This window comes from Pseudophryne corroboree, chromosome 9 (genome assembly GCF_028390025.1).
Source record: "Pseudophryne corroboree isolate aPseCor3 chromosome 9, aPseCor3.hap2, whole genome shotgun sequence".
NCBI lineage: Eukaryota > Metazoa > Chordata > Amphibia > Anura > Myobatrachidae > Pseudophryne > Pseudophryne corroboree.
Window position 1 is genome coordinate 138,674,335 of NC_086452.1, and position 22,762 is coordinate 138,697,096.

A 22,762-nucleotide genomic window follows, 5' to 3' on the forward strand; every position below is an offset into this window, starting at 1 on the left:
ACACTTACATACAAAGGTTCAAATCAAGATGGAGTCACTCAGAGCAGTGATAGCGAACCAGGAAGAAGGGGACTATATGGTGTCCCTGGACATCAAGGATGCTTACCTCCATGTCCCAATTTGCCCTTCTCACCAAGGGTACCTCAGGTTCGTGGTACAAAACTGTCACTATCAGTTTCAGACGCTGCCGTTTGGATTGTCCACGGCACCCCGGGTCTTTACCAAGGTAATGGCCGAAATGATGATTCTTCTTCAAAGAAAAAGCGTCTTAATTATCCCTTACTTGGACGATCTCCTGATAAGGGCAAGGTCCAGAGAACAGTTGGACGGAGTAGCACTATCTCAAGTAGTTCTACGACAGCACGGGTGGATTCTAAATATTCCAAAATCGCAGCTGTCTCCGACGACACGTCTGCTGTTCCTAGGGATGATTCTGGACACAGTCCAGAAAAAGGTGTTTCTCCCGGAGGAGAAAGCCAGGGAGTTATCCGAGCTAGTCAGGAACCTCCTAAAACCAGGAAAAGTGTCAGTGCATCATTGCACAAGGGTCCTGGGAAAAATGGTGGCTTCTTACGAAGCGATTCCATTCGGCAGATTTCACGCAAGAACTTTTCAGTGGGATCTGCTGGAAAAATGGTCCGGATCGCATCTTCAGATGCATCAGCGGATAACCCTGTCTCCAAGGACAAGGGTGTCTCTTCTGTGGTGGCTGCAGAGTGCTCATCTACTAAAGGGCCACAGATTCGGCATTCAGGACTGGGTCCTGGTGACCACGGATGCCAGCCTGAAAGGCTGGGGAGCAGTCACACAAGGAAAAAATTTCCAGGGAGTGTGATCAAGTCTGGAGACTTCTCTCCACATAAATATACTGGAGCTAAGAGCAATTTACAATGCTCTAAGCTTAGCAAGACCTCTGCTTCAAGGTCAGCCGGTATTGATCCAGTGGGACAACATCACGGCAGTCGCCCACGTAAACAGACTGGGCGGCACAAGAAGCAGGAGGGCAATGGCAGAAACTGCAAGGATTCTTCGCTGGGCGGAAAATCATGTGTTAGCACTGTCAGCAGTGTTCATTCCGGGAGTGGACAACTGGGAAGCAAACTTCCTCAGCACGACCTCCACCCGGGAGAGTGGGGACTTCATCGGGAAGTCTTCCACATGATTGTGAACCGTTGGGAAAGACCAAAGGTGGACATGATGGCGTCCCGCCTGAACAAAAAACTGGACAGGTATTGCGCCAGGTCAAGAGACCCTCAGGCAATAGCTGTGGACGTTCTGGTAACACCGTGGGTGTACCAGTCGGTGTATGTGTTCCCTCCTCTGCTTCTCATACCTAAGGTACTGAGAATTATAAGACGTAGAGGAGTAAGAACTATACTCGTGGCTCCGGATTGGCCAAGAAGGACTTGGTACCCGGAACTTCAAGAGATGCTCACAGAGGACTCATGGCCTCTGCCGCTAAGAAGGGACTTGCTTCAGCAAGTACCATGTCTGTTCCAAGACTTACCGCGGCTGCGTTTGACGGCATGGCGGTTGAACGCCGGATCCTAAGGGAAAAAGGCATTCCGGAAGAGGTCATTCCTACCCTGGTCAAAGCCAGGAAGGAGGTGACCGCACAACATTATCACCACATGTGGCGAAAATATGTTGCGTGGTGTGAGGCCAGGAAGGCCCCACGAAGAAATTTCAACTCGGTCGATTCCTGCATTTCCTGCAAACAGGAGTGTCTATGGGCCTCAAATTGGGGTCCATTAAGGTTCAAATTTCGGCCCTGTCGATTTTCTTCCAGAAAGAATTGGCTTCAGTTCCTGAAGTCCAGAAGTTTGTCAAGGGAGTACTGCATATACAACCCCCTTTTGTGCCTCCAGTGGCACTGTGGGATCTCAACGTAGTTCTGGGATTCCTCAAATCACATTGGTTTAAACCGCTCAAATCTGTGGATTTGAAATATTTCACATGGAAAGTGACCATGATGTTGGCCCTGGCCTCGGCCAGGCGAGTGTCAGAATTGGCGGCTTTGTCTCACAAAAGCCCATATCTGATTGTCCATTCGGACAGGGCAGAGCTGCGGACTCGTCCCCAGTTTCTCCCTAAGGTGGTGTCAGCGTTTCACCTGAACCAGCTTATTGTGGTACCTGCGGCTACTAGGGACTTGGAGGACTCCAAGTTGCTAGATGTTGTCAGGGCCCTGAAAATATAGGTTTCCAGGACGGCTGGAGTCAGGAAAACTGACTTGCTGTTATCCTGTATGCACCCAACAAACTGGGTGCTCTTGCTTCTAAGCAGACGATTGCTAGTTGGATGTGTAGTACAATTCAGCTTGCACATTCTGTGGCAGGCCTGCCACAGCCAAAATATGTAAATGCCCATTCCACAAGGAAGGTGGGCTCATCTTGGGCGGCTGCCCGAGGGGTCTCGGCTTTACAACTTTGCCGAGCTGCTACTTGGTCAGGGGCACACCCTGGCTGAGGAGGACCTGGAGTTCTCTCACTCGGTGCTGCAGAGTCATCCGCACTCTCCCGCCCGTTTGGGAGCTTTGGTATAATACCCATGGTCCTGACGGAGTCCCCAGCATCCACTTAGGACGTCAGATAAAATAAGAATTTACTTACCGATAATTCTATTTCTCGTAGTCCGTAGTGGATGCTGGGCGCCCATCCCAAGTGCGGATTGTCTGCAATACTTGTACATAGTTATTGTTACAAAAATCGGGTTATTATTGTTGTGAGCCATCTTTTCAGAGGCTCCGCTGTTATCATGCTGTTAACTGGGTTCAGATCATAGGTTGTACAGTGTGATTGGTGTGGCTGGTATGAGTCTTACCCGGGATTCAAAATCCTTCCTTATTGTGTACGCTCGTCCGGGCACAGTATCCTAACTGAGGCTTGGAGGAGGGTCATAGGGGGAGGAGCCAGTGCACACCACCTGATCCTAAAGCTTTTACTTTTGTGCCCTGTCTCCTGCGGAGCCGCTAATCCCCATGGTCCTGACGGAGTCCCCAGCATCCACTACGGACTACGAGAAATAGAATTATCGGTAAGTAAATTCTTATTTTCTCATAGTCCGTAGTGGATGCTGGGCGCCCATCCCAAGTGCGGATTGTCTGCAATACTTGTACATAGTTATTGTTACAAAAATCGGGTTATTGTGGTTGTGAGCCATCTTTCCAGAGGCTCCTCTGTTATCATGCTGTTAACTGGATTCAGATCATAGGTTGTACGGTGTGATCGGTGTGGCTGGTATGAGTCTTACCCGGGATTCATAAATCCTTCCTTATTGTGTACGCTCGTCCGGGCACAGTATCCTAACTGAGGCTTGGAGGAGGGTCATAGGGGGAGGAGCCAGTGCACACCAGGTAGTCCTAAAGCTTTACTTTTGTGCCCAGTCTCCTGCGGAGCCGCTATTCCCCATGGTCCTTACGGAGTTCCCAGCATCCACTACGGACTATGAGAAATAGAATTATCGGTAAGTAAATTCTTATTTTTAACAAATATTATACCTTGGATTGTTTGTTTTTTAGAAGCCCTTGTGTTTTCAGAAAATAGTATTTTTGCTCCTTCTAACAGGGCAAATAAATGCTCTTATTCTATCTCTCTTCTCTATCTCATTCTTCCTACTTCTGTTTTTTATCTTTCTACCTCAAACATGCTTATCCCTAGTACTCTCTCACTCTTTTTTTTTTTCTCTGTTGCCCTCTTTCTTTCTCTCCTGTTACTCTCATGCTCTTTTCCCACTCTCTGCTCCTCTGTGTCTTCATTGCTCTTATTCTCCTGGTCCTTGGTGTCTGCATCGCGCTTTCTCTCCTGCTCCTTGGTGTCTGCATCAATCTTCCTATCCTGCTCCTCAGTGTCTGCATCACTCTTCCTATCCTGCGCCTCGGTTTCAGCATTGCTCTTTCTCTCCTGATCCTGTGTATCTGCATTGCTTTTTCACTCCTGCTACTGTGTCTGCATTGCTCTTTCTCTACTGCTCCTCGCTTTTTACATCACTCTTTCTCTCCTGCTCCTCTGTCTCTGCATTGCTCTTCCTATCCTGCTCTTCTGTGTCTGCATCAGTCTTCCTGTCCTGCTCCTATGTGTCTGCATATCTTTTTCTCTCCTGTCCCTTTTCTGCATCGCTTTTTCCCCTGCTCCTGTGACTGCATCTCTTTCTCTTCTGCTCCTCTGTGTCTGTATCGTTCTTTCTCTCCTGCTCCTCGGTCTCTGCATCGCTCTTTTTCTCCTGCTCCTCTGTCTCTGCATCGCACTTCCTATCCTGCTTCTCTGTGTCTGCATCACTCTTCCTATCCTACTCCTATATGTCTGCATCACTCTTTCTCTCCAGCTCCTGTGTCTGCATCGCTCTTTTTCTCCTGCTACTCTGTGTCTGCATTGCCTTTTCTCTCCTGCTCCTGTGTGTCGGCATCACTCTTTCTCACCTGCTCCTGTATGTCTTCATCGCTCTTTCTTGCCTGCTCCTGTTCTTCATCACTCTTTTTGTCCAGCCCCTGTTCTGCATTGGTTTTTCTCGCCTGCTCCTATGTGTCTGCATCGCTCTTTCCTGCTCCTATGTGTCTGCATTGCTCTTTCTCTCCTGCTCCTATGTGTCTGCATCACTTTTTCTCTCCTACCCATGTTCTGCATCGCTCTTTCTCTCCTGCTCCTGTGTCTGCATCTCTTTCTCTCCTGCCCCTCTCTGTCTGCAGTGCGCTTTCTCTCCTGCTCCTTGATCTCTGCATCACTCTTTCTCTTCTGCTCCTCGGTTTCTGCATTGCTTTTCCTATTCCGCTCCTCTGTGTCTGCATCACTCTTTCTATACTGCTCCTATGCGTCTGCATCGGTCTTTCTCTCCTGCTCTTCAGTCTCTGCATTACTCTTTCTATCCTGCTCCTCTGTGTCTGCATCACTCCTTCTCTCCTGCTCCTGTGTCTGCATTGCTCTTTCTCTCCTGCTCCTGTGTCTGCATCACGCTTTCTCACCTGCTCCTGTGTGTCTGTAAAGCTCGTTCTCTCCTGCTCCTCTGTGTTTGCATCACTCTTTCTCTCCTGCTCCTCTGTGTCTGCATCGCTCTTTCTCTTCTGCTCCTCTGTGTCTGCATTGCTCTTTCTCTCCTGCTTCTCTGTGTCTGCATCGCTTTTTCTCTCCTGCTCCCGTTCTGCATTGCTCTTTCTCACCTGCTCCTCTTTGTCTTCATCATTCTTCCTATCATGCTCCTATCTTTCTGCATCACTCTTTCTCTCCTGCTCCTGTATCTGCATCGCTCTTTCTCTCCTGCTCTTCTCTGTGCATCGCTCTTTCTCTCCTGCTCCTGTGTGTCTGCATCGCTCTTTCTCTCCTGCTCCTGTTCTGTATCTCTTTCTCACCTGCTCCTCTGTGTCTGCATCGCTCTTTTCTCTCCTGCTCTTCTGTGTGCATCGCTCTTTTTCACTTGCTCCTGTGTGTCTGCATCACTCTTTCACTCCTGCTCCTGTTCTGCATCGCTCTTTCTCTCCTGCTACTCTGTCTGCGTCGCTCTTTCTCTCATTCTTCTCTTCTGTGTCTGCATCGCTCTTTCTCTCCTGCACCCATTCTGCACCGCTGTTCTGTTCCTCTGTGTCTGCATCACTTCTCGTCTGCTCCTCTGTGTCTGCATCACTCTTTCTCTCCTGCTCCTGTCCTGCATCGCTCTTTATCGCATGCTCCTATGTGTCTGCATCGTTCTTTCTATCCTGCTCCTCTGTGTCTCTTTCTCTCCTGCTACTTTTCTGCATTGCTCTTTCTCGTCTGCTCCTCTGTGTCTGCAACGCTCTTTTTCTCCTGCTCCTCTGTGTCTGCATTGCGCTTTCTCTCCTGCTCCTCTATGTCTGCATCATGCTTTCTTTTCTGCTCCTCAGTTTCTCGTTCTTCTCTCTCCTCTTTTTTTTTCCCTTTAACGTCCTAGTGGATGCTGGGGACTCCGTAAGGACCATGGGGAATAGACGGACTCCGCAGGAGACTGGGCACTCTAAAAAAGATTTAGTACTACTGGTGTGCACTGGCTCCTCCCTCTATGCCCCTCCTCCAGACCTCAGTTAGAATCTGTGCCCGGAAGGAGCTGGGTGCATTTTAGTGAGCTCTCCTGAGCTTGCTAATAAGAAAGTATTTTAGTTAGGTTTTTTATTTTCAGAGAGCTTCTGCTGGCAACAGACTCTCTGCTACGTGGGACTGAGGGGAGAGAAGCAAACCTACTAACTGCGGCTAGGTTGCGCTTCTTAGGCTACTGGACACCATTAGCTCCAGAGGGATCGAACACAGGAACTTAACCTTGGTCGTCCGTTCCCGGAGCCGCGCCGCCGTCCCCCTCGCAGAGCCAGAAGACAGAAGCCGGCGGGTGGAAGCAAGAAGACGTCAAAATCGGCGGCAGAAGACTCCTGTCTTCATATGAGGTAGCGCACAGCACTGCAGCTGTGCGCCATTGCGCCCACACTAACCCACACACTCCGGTCACTGTAGGGTGCAGGGCGCAGGGGGGGGGTGCCCTGGGCAGCAATTGAGTACCTCCTGGCAAAAAAGCAGCATATATACAGCTGGGCACTGTAATATGCATGAGCCCCCGCCATTAATTTTACACAAAATCGCGGGACAGAAGCCCGCCACTGAGGGGGCGGGGCCTTCTTCCTCAGCACTCACCAGCGCCATTTTCTCTCCACAGCTCCGCTGAGAGGAAGCTCCCCAGGCTCTCCCCTGCAGACTCACGGTAGAAAGAGGGTAAAAAGAGAGGGGGGGGGACATAAATTTAGCGCATTAATCATATATACAGCAGCTACTGGGTAAACACTAAGTTACTGTGTGATTCCTGGGTCATATTGCGCTGGGGTATGTGCTGGCATACTCTCTCTCTGTCTCTACAAAAGGCCTTGTGGGGGTCCTGTCCTCATATAGAGCATCCCCTGTGTGTGTGGTGTGTCGGTACGCTTGTGTCGACATGTTTGACGAGGAGGGCTATGTGGAGGCAGAGCAGGTGCAGATGAATGACGTGTCTCCGCCGACGGCGCCGACACCTGATTGGATGGATATGTGGAAGGTGTTAAATGATAATGTAAACTCCTTGCATAAAAGGTTGGATAAAGCTGAAACCTTGGGACAGTCGGGGTCTCAGCCCATGCCTGATCCTACAGCGCAAAGGCCGTCAGGGTCTCAGAAGCGCCCACTATCCCAAATTGTTGACACAGATATCGACACGGATTCTGACTCCATTGTCGATGACGATGATGCAAAATTGCAGCCTAAAATGGCTAAAGCCATCCGCTACATGATTATAGCAATGAAGGATGTATTGCACATATCAGAGGTAAACCCAGTCCGTGACAAGAGGGTTTATATGTATGGGGAGAAAAAGCAAGAGGTGACTTTTCCCCCTTCACATGAGTTAAATGAGTTATGTGACAAGCGTGGGATTCCCCCGATAGGAAAGTGCTGATTTCCAAAAGGTTACTTATGGCGTACCCTTTCCCGCCAACGGACAGGATGCGCTGGGAATCCTCCCCTAGCGTAGACAAAGCTCTGACACGCTTATCTTAGAAGGTGGCCTGCCGTCACAGGATACGGCCTCCCTAAAGGATCCTGCGGATAGGAAGCAGGAAAGTATCCTGAAGTCTGTTTATACACATTCAGGTACTCTACTGAGGCCGGCAATTGCGTTGGCCTGGATGTGTAGTGCTGTAGCAGCATGGACAGATAATCTGTCTGAGGAACTGGATACCTTGGACAAGGATACTATTTTACTGACCCTGGGGCATATAAAAGACGCTGTCCTATATATGAGGGATGCCCAGAGGGACATTTGCCTACTGGGCTCTAGAATAAATGCAATGTCAATTTCTGCCAGAAGGGTCCTGTGGACTCGGCAATGGACAGGTGATGCCGACTCCAAAAAGCACATGTAGGTTTTACCCTACAAGGGTGAGGAATTGTTTGGGGATGGTCTCTCGGACCTAGTTTCCACAGCTACAGCTGGGAAGTCAAATTTTTTGCCATATATTCCCTCACAGCCTAAGAAAGCACCGTATTACCAAATGCAGTCCTTTCGATCACAAAGAAGCAAGAAAGTCAGAGGTGCATCCTTTCTTGCCAGAGGCAGGGGTAGAGGAAAGAAGCTGCACCATACAGCTAGTTCCCAGGAACAGAAGTCCTCCCCGGCTTCCACTAAATCCACCGCATGACGCTGGAGCTCCACAGGTGGAGCCAGGAGCGGTGGGGGCGCGTCTCCGAAATTTCAGCCACCAGTGGGTTCGCTCACAGGTGGATCCCTGGGCTATACAGATTGTGTCTCAGGGATACAAGCTGGAATTCGAAGTGATGCCCCCTCACCGTTACCTCAAATCGGCCCTGCCAGCTTCCCCCATGGAAAGGGAAGTAGTGTTAGCGGCAATTCACAAGTTATATCTCCAGCAGGTGGTGGTAAAGGTTCCCCTCCTTCAACAGGGAAGGGGATACTATTCCACAATGTTTGTGTTAACCGAAACCGGACGGTTCGGTCAGACCCATATTGAATTTAAAGTCCCTGAACATTTATCTGAAAAGATTCAAGTTCAAAATGGAATCGCTCAGAGCGGTCATTGCAAGCCTGGAAGAGGGGGATTTTATGGTGTCTCTGGACATCAAGGATGCTTACTTGCATGTCCCCATTTATCCACCTCATCAGGAGTACCTCAGATTTGTGGTACAGGACTGTCATTACCAATTCCAGACGTTGCCATTTGGGCTCTCCACGGCACCGAGAATATTTACCAAGGTAATGGCGGAAATGATGGTGCTCCTGAGAAAGCAAGGAGTCACAATTATCCCATACTTGGACGATCTCCTCATAAAGGCGAGGTCCAGAGAGCAGTTGCTGATCAGCGTAGCACACTCTCAGGAAGTGTTGCAGCAGCACGGCTGGATTCTGAATATCCCAAAGTCGCAGCTGATTCCTACGACGCGTCTGCCCTTTCTGGGCATGATTCTGGACACAGACCAGAAGAAGGTGTTTCTCCCGGCGGAGAAGGCTCAGGAGCTCGTGACTCTAGTCAGAGACCTCTTAAAACCGAAACAGGTGTCGGTGCATCACTGCACGCGAGTCCTGGGAAAGATGGTGGCATCATACGAAGCCATTCCCTTCGGCAGGTTCCATGCGAGGATCTTTCAGTGGGATCTGTTGGACAAGTGGTCCGGATCGCATCTTCAGATGCATCGGCTGATCACCCTGTCCCCCAGGGCCAGGGTGTCTCTTCTGTGGTGGCTGCAGAGTGCTCACCTTCTCGAGGGCCTCAGGTTCGGCATACAGGACTGGGTCCTGGTGACCACGGATGCGAGCCTCCGAGGATGGGGGGCAGTCACTCAGGGAAGAAACTTCCAAGGGTTGTGGTCAAGTCAGGAGGCTTGTCTGCACATAAATATCCTGGAACTAATGGCCATGTACAACGCCCTGATTCAAGCGGAGCCTCTGCTTCGCAACCAACCGGTGCTGATTCAGTCAGACAACATCACCGCAGTGGCTCATGTAAACCGCCAGGGCGGCACAAGAAGCAGAGTGGCGATGGCGGAAGCCACCAGGATTCTTCGTTGGGCGGAGAATCACATGCAAGCACTGTCAGCAGTGTTCATTCCGGGAGTGGACAACTGGGAAGCAGACTTCCTCAGCAGGCACGACCTCCACCCGGGAGAGTGGGGACTTCATCAAGAAGTCTTCACGCAGATTACAAATCGATGGGAACTGCCACAGGTGGACATGATGGCACCCCGCCTCAACAAAAAGCTAAAAAGGTATTGCGCCAGGTCAAGGGACCCTCAGGCGATAGCTGTGGATGCACTAGTGACACCGTGGGTGTTCCAGTCGGTCTATGTATTTCCTCCTCTTCCTCTCATACCCAAGGTGCTGAGAATCGTAAGAAAAAGAGGAGTGAGAACAATACTCATTGTTCCGGATTGGCCAAGAAGGACTTGGTACCCGGAACTGCAAGAAATGCTCACAGAGGACCCATGGCCTCTGCCTCTCAGACAGGACCTGTTGCAACAGGGGCCCTGTCTGTTCCAAGACTTACCGCGGCTGCGTTTGACGGCATGGCGGTTGAACGCCGGATCCTAGCGGAAAAAGGCATTCCGGATGAAGTTATTCCTACGCTAATAAAGGCTAGGAAGGACGTGACAGCAAAACACTATCACCGTATATGGCGAAAATATGTTGCCTGGTGTGAGGCCAGGAAGGCCCCTACAGAGGAATTCCAGCTGGGCCGGTTCCTGCACTTCCTACAGTCTGGAGTGACTATGGGCTTGAAGTTGGGGTCCATAAAGGTCCAGATTTCGGCCCTATCCATTTTCTTTCAAAAAGAACTGGCTTATCTTCCTGAGGTTCAGACGTTTGTTAAGGGAGTGCTGCATATTCAGCCCCCTTTTGTGGCACCTTGGGATCTTAACGTGGTGTTGGGTTTCCTGAAATCCCACTGGTTTGAGCCACTTAAGACCATGGAGCTAAAGTATCTCACGTGGAAGGTGGTCATGATATTGGCCTTAGCTTCGGCTAGGCGTGTGTCAGAATTGGCGGCTTTGTCATGTAAAGGCCCCTATCTGGTTTTCCATGTGGACAGGGCAGAATTGCGGACTCGTCCACAATTTCTGCCGAAGGTAGTGTCATCTTTTCATTTGAACCAACCTATTGTGGTGCCTACGGCTACTCGTGACTTGGAGGATTCCAAGTTGCTTGATGTAGTCAGGGCTTTGAAGATTTATGTGGCCAGAACGGCTGGAGTCAGGATAACTGACTCGCTGTTTATCCTGTATGCATCCAACAAGCTGGGTGCTCCTGCTTCAAAGCAAACTATTGCTCGCTGGATCTGTAACACGATTCAGCAGGCTCATTCTGCGGCTGGATTGCCGCATCCAAAATCGCTAAAAGCCCATTCCACAAGGAAGGTGGGCTCTTCTTGGGCGGCTGCCCGAGGGGTCTCGGCATTACAGCTTTGCCAAGCAGCTACTTGGTCGGGTTCAAACACTTTTGCAAAATTCTACAAGTTTGATACCCTGGCTGAGGAGGACCTTGTGTTTGCCCATTCGGTGCTGCAGAGTCATCCGCACTCTCCCGCCCGTTTGGGAGCTTTGGTATAATCCCCATGGTCCTTACGGAGTCCCCAGCATCCACTAGGACGTTAGAGAAAATAAGATTTTACTCACCGGTAAATCTATTTATCGTAGTCCGTAGTGGATGCTGGGCGCCCGTCCCAGGTGCGGACTTTCTGCAATACGTGTATATAGTTATTGCTTAATAAAGGGTTATGTTATGTTGGCATCCGTGGTTGATGCTTTGTTGTTGTTCATACTGTTAACTGGGTATGTTATCACAAGTTATACGGTGTGATTGATGTGGCTGGTATGAGTCTTACCCTGGATTCCAAAATCCTTTCCTTGTAATGTCAGCTCTTCCTGGCACAGTTTCCTTAACTGAGGTCTGGAGAAGGGGCATAGAGGGAGGAGCCAGTGCACACCAGTAGTACTAAATCTTTCTTAGAGTGCCCAGTCTCCTGCGGAGCCCGTCTATTCCCCATGGTCCTTACGGAGTCCCCAGCATCCACTACGGACTACGAGAAATAGACTTACCAGTGAGTAAAATCTTATTTTTTTTAAAGACTTCAGTACCTCCTCTTCTGCTGGCCCATGGAGTATATACAAACGCCACACAGTTAGGGCCACGGTGGGAATCGAACCCATGACCTCAGTGCTGTGAGGCAGTAATGCTAACCATTACACCACCCATACTTCCCTAAATGAGCACTATAAACTATTGCAAGTATGCTACAAGCCCGTTGCTGTACCTGTTTGAAAATAAAGAGTGAGTTGTCAGGGAAAAGTCTGATCAAAAACTCAAATGTGTGTTGACATAGAGAAGGTTGGTTTAAACCATGATAAATGCACCTATATCATAAAGATGGACCTATCAAATTGTGTAAATACCCCAGTGTGGGATATCTTGAACGTGAATGGTTGGTACGGTACACAATCTGATTATAAGGTTTAGTAACGGGTCAAACATTTTATAAGACACCCGTGCAAAATACTCTTGGAGACGGCAGTTTGTCTGACTTCCTGTGATGTTATGGAACATATTAATGCGATCCTCAGTGATATAGTTGTTACATCTTAAGGTGCCTACACACTTAGCGATGTAATAAACTATATCGCTCATTTTCCCCCTGCTGAGAGACTACTGTATATCACCCAGTGTGTATGCCGCCGATGACAAGTGTTGCGCGTCCCTGCGAGTTGTTAATGACCCTCGGTCTCTCCTATGCATGCAGCTCAATTTGTACTCATCGTCCAAAGCTGCATGCTCCGGCTGGCCGTGTCATGATGTCACTGTGGGATATCGCTAGTGATATTGCACAGTATGTATGCCTGCCATCGGGTGGCTCGGCCCGGGTGTGGAAACACTAGGCCGATGTCTAGTGTGTACCCTCATTTACTTCTGCAATATGATACATGATAAATTAAAATGAGAAGCTATTATTCCTATATATCCCCAATAATTTATTACATAATGCACGCACAACGTGCATGCTTCTAAAGGGCCCCAGACACTTATACGACATGACGGTCCGTCATGTCCTATAGATTTCCTCCAACCTCCCAGCAGCCTCCCCGTTGGCAGGATAGTATTAGATATATCGTATGCAGGTTTTTTTGTATACAATGTATCTTTTACTTTCCCATCCATTTACTGCGGGATCCGACATATAACGAGTGCAGCACTCGTGATATGTCGGATCTAGGGGGATCCGATGCACACGGGAACGCGCATTGGATCGGATCGGGGGAAAAGCACACCAAAAATGCCCGATATCACCCAATATATCGGGCCGAATGCCCAAATTGGGCTGAAATCGGGCATTAGCTGTCTAGTGTATGGGGCCCTTAAAGAACTACATAAGATCTATTGGAGACTATAGAGGTCAGAGTTCATGCCAACTGTCACTGGTAACATGATAAAAAAAATTCTCTCTTACGTCCTAGAGGATGCTGGGGACTCCGTAAGGACCATGGGGATAGACGGGCTCCGCAGGAGACATGGGCACTTTAAGAAAGACTTTAGATCTGGTGTGCACTGGCTCCTCCCTCTATGCCCCTCCTCCAGACCTCAGTTTGATACTGTGCCCAGTGGAGACTGGGTGCTTTTCAGAGAGCTCTCCTGAGCTTTCTGACAGAAAGTATATTTGTTAGGTTTTTTATTTTCAGGGAGCCTGCTGGCAACAGACTCCCTGCATCGAGGGACTGAGGGGAGAGAAGCAGACCTACTTCTGTGAGTTTCAAGGCTCTGCTTCTTAGGCTACTGGACACCATTAGCTCCAGAGGGAGTCAGAACACAGGTCTCACCCTGGAGTTCATCCCGGAGCCGCGCCGCCGTCCTCCTCACAGAGCCGGAAGATAGAAGCCGGGTGAGTATGAGAAGAAATGAAAGACTTCAGAGGCGGCAGAAGACTTCATGATCTTCACTGAGGTAACGCACAGCAGTGCAGCTGTGCGCCATTGCTCCCACACACCTCACACACGGCAGTCACTGTAAGGGTGCAGGGCGCAGGGGGGGCACCCTGGGCAGCAATATAAACCTCATTTCTGGCAAAAGAGATATATATACAGCTAGGCACTGTATATATAAAGAGACCCCGCCAGTTTTTATTATATTTAAGCGGGACAGAAGCCCGCCGCCGAGGGGGCGGGGCTTCTCCCTCAGCACTCACCAGCGCCATTTTCTCCACAGCACAGCTGAGAGGAAGCTCCCCGGACTCTCCCCTGTTTATCCACGGTGAAAGGGGATTTCAGAGAAGAGGGGGGAGGGCACATAATTGGCAGGAAATAATAGTATTACAGCGCTACTGGCTAAACACATTGTGTGTTTTTCCTGGGGTATTAGCGCTGGGTGTGTGCTGGCATACTCTCTCTCTGTCTCTCCAAAGGGCCTTGTGGGGGAACTGTCTTCAGATAAGAGGATTCCCTGAGTGTGTGGTGTGTCGGTACGTGTGTGTCGACATGTCTGAGGTAAAAGGCTCTTCTAAGGAGGAGATGAAGCAAATGTGTGTGTGTGGTGTCTCCGTCGACAACGCAGACACCTGACTGGATATGTGGAATTAAGTGTTGAGGTAAATTTATTGCACAAAAGATTAGAGAACAGACAGGGAATCTACCCATGTCTGTCCCTATGCCGCAGGGACCTTCAGAGTCTCAAAACGCCCACTATCCAAAATAATAGACACTGATACCGACACGGAGTCTGACTCCAGTGTCGACTACGATGATGCAAAGTTACAGCCAAAACTGTCAGAAAAGTATTCAATATATGATTATTGTAATAAAAGATGTTTTGCATATCACTGATGACCCATCTGTCCCTGACACGAGGGTACACATGTTTAGGGGAAGAAAGCTGAGATAACATTTCCCCCCTCTCATGAACCAAATGAATTGTGTGAAAAAGAGCGGGAATCTCCTGACAAGAAACTGCAGTTTCCCAAAAGAATTCTCATGGCGTATCCTTTCCCTGCTAGGGCCAGGATACGATGGGAATCCTCCCCTAGGGTGGACAAGGCGTTGACACGTTTACCCAAAAGGTAGCGCTGACATACCAAGATACAGCTACCCTCAGGGATCCTGGAGATAGCATGCAGAAAAGTACTTTGAAGTCTATTTACACACATTCTGGTACACTACTCAGACCGGCGATTGTGTCGGCAGGGGTTTATAGCGCTGCAGCAGCGTGGACAGATACCTTATCAGCGGAGATTGAAACCCTAGATAAGGATACCATGTTATTGACCCTAGGATATATATATATAAAAGATGCTGTCTTATATATTAGACATGCTCAAAGAGACATTGGTCTACTGGGTTCTAGAGTCAACGCTGTGTCGATTTCTGCTAGACGTGTCCTGTGGAACATGCAATGGACAGGTGATGCCGACTAAAAGAGGCATATGGAGGTTTTACCTTACAAGGGTGAGGAATTGTGTGGAGAAGGGCTTTCAGACCTGGTCTCCACAGCTATAGCTGGTAAATCTGATCTTTTGCCTTATATTCCCTCACAGCCTAAGAAAGCACGACATTATCAAATGCAGTCCTTTCGGTCGCAGAAAAACAAGAAAGTACGAGGAGCGTCCTTTCTTACCAGAGGTAAGGGCGCAGGGCATAGCTAGTTCCCAGGAACAGAAGTCCTCCCCGGCCTCTACTAAATCCACCGCATGACGCTGGGGCTCCGCTAAGGGAGTCCGCCCCGGTGGGAGCACGTCTTCGACTCTTCAGCCACATCTGAGTTCACTCACAGGTGGATCCCTGGGAAATAGAAATTGTTTCTCAGGGTTACAAGCTGGAATTTGAAGAGGTGCCTCCTCGCCGGTTTTCCTTATCGGCCCTACCGGCTTCTCCCCCAGAAAGGGAGATAATATTAAATACAATTCACACATTGTATCTCCAACAGGTTGTGCTCAAGGTTCCCCTCCTTCAACAAGGAAGGGGATATTACTCAACCTTGGCTGTAGTCCCGAAACCGGACGGTTCGGTCAGACCTATTTTAAAATTAAAATCTCTGAACCTATACTTGAAAAGGTTCAAATTCAAGGTGGAATCGCTCAGAGCGATCATCGCCAGCCTGGAAGGGGGGTGATTTTATGGTGTATCTAGACATAAAGGCTGCATACCTTCATGTTCCCATTTATCCACCCCATCAGGCGTACCTGAGAATTACGGTACAGTATTGTCATTACCAATTTCAGGGTAATTGGCGGAAATGATGGTGCTCCTACGCAAGCAAGGAGTTAAAATTATCCCATACTTGGACGATCTCCTAATAAGGGCGAGATCAAAAGAGCAGTTGTTGAACAGCGTGTCACTTTCGCTGAAGGTGTCACAGCAACTCTGCTGGATTCTCAATATCCCGTAGTCACAGTTGGTGCCCTTCTTGGGTATGATTCTGAATACGGACCAGAAATGGGTTTATCTTCCGATAGAGAAGGCCCAGGAACTAATGACTCTGGTATAAACCTGTTAAAGCCAAAACAGGTGTCAGTGCATCACTGCACTCGGGTCCTGGGAAAGATGGTGGCATCTTCTGGGGCCATTCCCCTCGGCAGGTTCCATGCGAGGACTTTCCAATGGGATCTACGGAACAAGTGGTCCGGATCACATCTACAGATACGTCAGTTAATCACCCTGTCCCCTAGGGCCTGGGTGTTTCTCCTATGGTGGCTGCAGAGTGCTCACCTTCTGCAGGGTCGCAGGTTCGCCATCCAGGACTGGATTCTGGTAGCCACGGACGCGAGCCTCCGAGGTGGGGGAGCAGTCACACAGGGAAGAAACTTCCAAGGTCTTTGGGTCAAGTCAAAAAACTTGTATTCAAATCAACATCCTGGAGCTGAGGGCCATATACAACGCCCTTCGGCAAGCGGAAACATTGCTTCGCGACCTACCGGTTCTGATCCAGTCAGACAACATCACCATAGTGGCTCATGTAAACCGCCAAGGCGGCACAAAGAGCAGAGTGGAAATGGCAGAAGCCACCAGGATTCTCCGCTGGGCGGAAAATCATGTAAGCGCATTTTCAGCAGTTCATTCCGGGAATGGACAACTGAGAAGCAGACTTCCTCAGCAAACACGACCTGCATCCAAGAGAGGACTTCTTTAGGAAGCCTTCGCACAGATTGCAAGTCAGTGGGAACTGCCACAGATAGACATGATGGCGTCCCGCCTCAACAAGAAGCTACAGAGGTATTGCACCAGGTCAAGAGACCCTCAGGCAGTAGCTGTAGATGCCCTAGTGACACCGTGGGTGTTCCAGTCGGTCTATGTATTTCCCCCTCTTCCTCTCATACCCAAGGTGTTGAGAATGGTAGGAGGGAGAAGAATGAGAACAATCCTCATTGTTCCAGATTGGCCACGAAGGACCTGGTATCTGGATCTGCAGGAAATGCTCACAGAAGATCAGTGGCTTCTTCCTCTAAGACAGGACCGGTTGCAACAGGCGCCATGTCTATTCCAAGACTTACCGCGGCTGCGTTGGACGTCATGGCGGTTGAACGCCGGATCCTAGCGGATAAGGGAATTCCGGATGAGGTCATTCCTACGCTAATAAAGGCTAGGAAGGACATGACATCTAAACATTATCACCGTGTATGGCGAAAATATGTTTCTTGGTCTGAGGCCAGGAATGCTCATACGGAAGAATTCCATCTGGGCCGTTTCCTTCACTTCCTGCAAACTGGAGTGAATTTTGGCCTAAAATTAGGATCTATTAGGGTTCAGATTTCGGCCTTATCCATTTTCTTTCAAAAGGAATTGGCCTCTCTCCCTGAAGTACAAACTTTTGTGAAGGGAGTACTGCATATTCAGCCTCCTTTTGTACCTCCGGTGATGCCTTGGGACCTTAACGTGGTATTAAGTTTCATTAAGTCACACTGGTTTGAACCACTTAAAACGGTGGAGTTGAAAAATCTCACTTGGAAGGTGGTCATGTTATTAGCCTTGGCTTCGGCTAGGCGAGTGTCGGAATTAGCGGCTTTATCACATAAAAGCCCCTATCTGGTTTTCCATATGGATAGAGCGGAATTGCGGACCCGTCCTCAATTCCTGCCAAAAGTGTTTTCATCCTTTCATATGAGCTATTGTGGTGCCTGTGGCTACGCGTGACTTGGAGGATCCCGAGTCCCTTGATGTGGTCAGGGTTTTGAAAATTTACGTGGCCAGATCGGCTACAGTCAGAAAAACAGAAGCACTGTTTGTCATGTATGCAACCAACAAGATTGGTGCCCCTGCTTCAAAGTAGACTATTGCTCGCTGGATGTGTAACACGATTTAGCAGGCGCATTCTACGGCGGGATTGCCGTTACCTAAATCGGTCAAGGCTCATTCCACTAGGAAGGAGGGCTCTTCTTGGGCGGCTGCCAGAGGGGTCTCGGCGCTACAGCTGTGCCGAGCTACTACTTGGTCGGGTTCAAACTCCTTTCCAAAGTTCTATAAGTTTAATACCCTGGCTGAAGGGGACCTCCTGTTTGCTCAATCGGTGCTGCAGAGTCATCCGCACTTTCCCGCCCGTTTGGGAGCTTTGGTATAATCCCCATGGTCCTTACGGAGTCCCCAGCATCCTCTAGGACCTAAGAGAAAATAAGATTTTAAACTTACCGGTAAATCTTTTTCTCGTAGTCCGTAGAGGATGCTGGGCGCCCGTCCCAAGTTCTGCAAGACTTGTATATAGTTATTGCTTAAATAAGGGTTATGTTATAGTCTCATCGGTCTTGGACTGATGCTATGTCGTTTTCATACTGTTAACTGCATAGTATATCACAAGTTATACGGTGTGATTGGTGTGGCTGGTATGAATCTTGCCCTTGGATTAACAAAAATCCTTTCCTCGTACTGTCCGTCTCCTCTGGGCACAGTTTCTCTAACTGAGGTCTGGAGGAGGGGCATAGAGGGAGGAGCCAGTGCACACCAGATCTAAAGTCTTTCTTAAAGTGCCCATGTCTCCTGCGGAGCCCGTCTATCCCGATGGTCCTTACGGAGTCCCCAGCATCCTCTACGGACTACGAGAAAAAGATTTACCGGTAGGTTTAAAATCTTCTTTTTTTAACAGCACTAGATGCTATTTGATATGTCTGTCTGAGAATCACAGGCGACCACTGGACAATAGATACTAGGGAGCCACATAATTTCAATGAGAAGACTCCTCTATTTCAAACATGGGTGCTCCTGGCTTAAGGGAACTCAGGATTGGGAAAAACTTTCTTCATTTTCTACAGTGCAATAGTTTTTCTGCAGTGCAGTGCAGTGCTGTCATGCTCAGCTATGTCATTGTGCAGTGATGTGGTGACGTCTCTTTTCTTTCTCTTTACCAGTGGGAAGAAGAAGTACTGTTATTTATTTTTTTTGGATCAACTGCAGTTTTGATGTATGTGCTCACTAAAGTGGTGGCTCATGGAAGCCCCACTTCTCAAAAAAATAGAAAAGCAATGGAGTTCTCATTACTGCTGAGTGTTCATTAGTGTTAGTTATTCTTTGCTATTGTCACTCTATGGGCCGGATTCAAATGTGTTCTCCTCCCTCCCAGCCGCGATCACACCTGCTGGTATTCTAATGTTACCGCCGATGGGTGCGACAACTTCATTTCAGCTCGCTACCCCTCGAGGTAACGAGCTGAAATGCGTGTAAAGATCTCTTCACGATCTCGCCCATTAGTGTAGTCGGGTTTAGGTGCTTTGCGCACCTAAACCCGACTGTACTGGGCGCGATCAGCGCAATAACGGAGGCCATTTGAATATCGCCCCTCTATCTCCCGTCACTTTAGACGGGAGATATGGGGCGTGTGAACATTTGAATCCGGCCCTATGACTCCTTACTCACAGTGGAGGAACACTATTCATGAATCAGCCTATCTATAATAAACGTGAAGGCTGGGTATTGGCTTAAGCTACAAAGTGGCTGCATCCATGGTGAGCAAGGGTCAGCCACATTTAGGTTCCTAAAAGTCTCTTGTTTTAATACAGTTGTTATTCCTTCATTAGAAGTCTCCAACTCTTGTCTCGTTACACAGCAAATCATTCCCACTCTTCAACCGCTGCGTTCCTCAGAATCCTGAATGTTACAACCGCTTTGCATCAGTATTGATAGACGTGGTGAATGAAATGGACTTCTTCCATCGGATCCTCAGTGGCATTATGGCTGGCAGAGACAATGTCATAGGACTGAGCATACTTGCAGTAGGTAAGAGCGCAGTATTTCCTTGTTTTCGCTAAACATCTTTTCATTCACAATCCACTTTCTCGACTCTCATCTGGACTTCTTCCCTGACAACTGCGGTGCAGTGAGTGAAGAGCACGGTGGTTGATTCCACCAAGACAAAAAGAAGGAAGATATCAGGGTAGGTGGAACGTTTCTATGCTTGCTGACTACTGTTGGACAGAAGAGGAGTACAAGCGACAAGCAAGAGAAAGCGCTCTCCTCATTCGGCCACTATATGAGAGAGTTCTTTCGGTTGCTGTAAGTTGTTTAATGTTCTGTTCTCATTTGCGAAGAATTGAAACATCTGTTATTTATGCTGTATCAAGAAAATATCATTTTAAAATTGCGTATGAAATTAAGTACAATGCTGCGACCATAGGGAACAGCAGCCACAGAAGCTTCCGTCAGCCCCTATATGCGGAATATTGGGAGATGAACAACGCAGTGTTGCTTGTCTGATTTGAGGAAGTTTTTTTCATCAGTGTAAGGTTTTCTATTCAAATTCTACAGTTAATTATTAGATGTTAATAAGCAGTAACTGATACTGTGGAAATCATAGCTATAATTCCTTCATTAATCACCTGTTATCTGTTTCGGCTGTACTGGTGGAAATAAATTTATCTGACCCTAATCTTGAGCCCTGCTGTTTCATAGGCCAGGTAAAGAGAATTGAACTCTAGTTAGCATTAAACTTTACACTATTTGAAATTCCCCTATGTGCACGTCAGTGACGTACAATGTAGTTTTTGACATTAGTATGTGTGTAAAATTTCTGCTTCTACTAATCAGTAATTGTGTTGCTTGTATATTCTGTGCTACACTGATACCAGCATTTCTCTTATGTCCTAGAGGATGCTGGGGACTCCAAAAGGACCACGGAGTATAGACGGATCCGCAGGAGCTTGGGCACACTATAAAGACTTAAACTGGGTGTGAACTGGCTCCTCCCTCTATGCCCCTCCTCCAGACCTCAGTTAGACTTTGTGCCCAGGAGTGATGGGACACACACTAGGGGAGCTCTCCTGAGTTTCTCTAAAAGACTTTATGTTAGGTTTGTTATTTTCAGGGAGACCTGCTGGCTACAGGCTCCCTGCATCGTGGGACTGAGGGGAGAGAAGCAGGACCTACTTCTTCTTAGTTTAAGGGCTCTGCTTCTCGGCTACTGGACACCATTAGCTCCAGAGGGTTCGATCACTTGGTGCGTCTAGCTGCTTGTTCCCGGAGCCGCGCCGTCACCCCCCTCACAGAAGCCAGAAGAAAGAAGCCGGGTGAGTATAAGAAGAACAGAACACTTCAGTGACGGCAGAAGACTTCAGTAACGGAGGTAACAGCAGCGGTAGCGCTGCGCTCCAGGCTCCCACACACCAACGTCTCTGGCAGGGTGCTGGGGGGGGGAGCGCCCTGGGGGCATGTTGCTGAGGTCTAGATTTCTGGCGGGGGGACATATTTAGGTGTCCGGACACCGGATATGTTCACCCCGCCAGTGTGCTGCGAAACGGAGTTGGCAGCAGCGGTAGCGCTGCGCTCCCTGCACCTGCACACCATAGGCTATTGCAGGGTGCAGGGCGCTGGGGGGGAGCGCCCTGGGCAGCATATACTGACTTAGATCGCTGGCGGGGGGACATGTTTCGTTGGCCGGACACCGGGTATGTCACCCTGCCAGGGTGCCGCAGCGATCGCGCTGTGCGCCTTTGCTCCCACACACCGCCGGCTTCCGAAGGTGCAGGGCGCAGGGGGGCGCCCTGGGCAGCGATTCTATTTATGTGTATTTACAGGGGGTTATACCCTGTATAGAGGTTTCCCCAGCTCAATATATCTAGTTTTATATATGCTTTTTGAGCGGGCTTTAGCACGCCGAGAAGGGGCGGAGCTTAGCCCTCACAGCGGAGTCAGCGCCATTTTCCTCAGGTCCCCGCCAAGGCTTGCTGTATAGTAAGAAGGAGGGGGGGCACAGTGTTTTTTAATGCTATATGGAGTCATATAGCATTATGTTTTATAAGGGGCGCATAATCTTTGTTGTGATACGTACATTCAGTGTTTCCCTGTTTGTTTACCCACTATCTGTTAGTGGACATATGTCGACATATGTGAGGGCTTTGTCACAAGCTGCTGTGGGGATAGCTGTCGTCTTCGCCGGCGCATGACGGTACTTGATTCGGAAGATTAAGTATTAGCAGATTGATGTATGTGTGCTTAAAAAAGTGAACACGCTAGGGGAGACACAGTGGTTTGTGGGTGCCCTGTCGGCATCAACTGTATTTACTGGGTAAAAAAATTAACAGGCTGTTATTGCCTTGTACCTATATATATATATTTCTCTAACGTCCTAGTGGATGCTGGGGACTCCGTCAGGACCATGGGGATTAGCGGCTCCGCAGGAGACAGGGCACAAAAAGTAAGCTTTTAGGATCACATGGTGTGTACTGGCTCCTCCCCCCATGACCCTCCTCCAAGCCTCAGTTAGGTTTTTGTGCCCGTCCGAGCAGGGTGCAATCTAGGTGGCTCTCTTAAAGAGCTGCTTAGAAAAAGTTTTTAGGTTCTTTATTTTCAGTGAGTCCTGCTGGCAACAGGCTCACTGCATCGAGGGACTTAGGGGAGAGAATTTCAACTCACCTGCGTGCAGGATGGATTGGATTCTTAGGCTACTGGACACCATTAGCTCCAGAGGGAGTCGGAACACAGGTCTCGCCCTGGGGTTCGTCCCGGAGCCGCGCCGTCGACCCCCCTTGCAGATGCTGAAGATTGAAGAGGTCCGGAACCAGGCGGCAGAAGACTTTCAGTCTTCATCAGGTAGCGCACAGCACTGCAGCTGTGCGCCATTGTTGTCAGCACACTTCACACAGCGGTCACGGAGGGTGCAGGGCGCGGGGGGGGGCGCCCTGGGCAGCAATGTATAATACCTGTATGGCGAAAAATACATCACATATAGCCCTTGAGGCTATATGGATGTATTTAACCCCTGCCAGATATCACAAACTCCGGAGAAGAAGCCCGCCGAAAAGGGGGCGGGGCCTATTCTCCTCAGCACACAGCGCCAT

The 22,762-nt window shown here is 49.0% G+C and overlaps 1 protein-coding gene across 1 annotated transcript in view; it reads left to right on the top strand.

Annotated features, from left to right (window-relative positions):
- SLC44A3 (solute carrier family 44 member 3) overlaps window positions 1-22,762 on the top strand; it is a 347,672-nt gene that overhangs the window by 146,145 nt on the left and 178,765 nt on the right. The window contains exon 7 of the mRNA XM_063939826.1: window positions 19,537-19,706. Within this exon, the coding sequence (XP_063795896.1) occupies window positions 19,537-19,706 (170 nt within the window). The remainder of the gene's footprint in view (window positions 1-19,536; window positions 19,707-22,762) is intronic.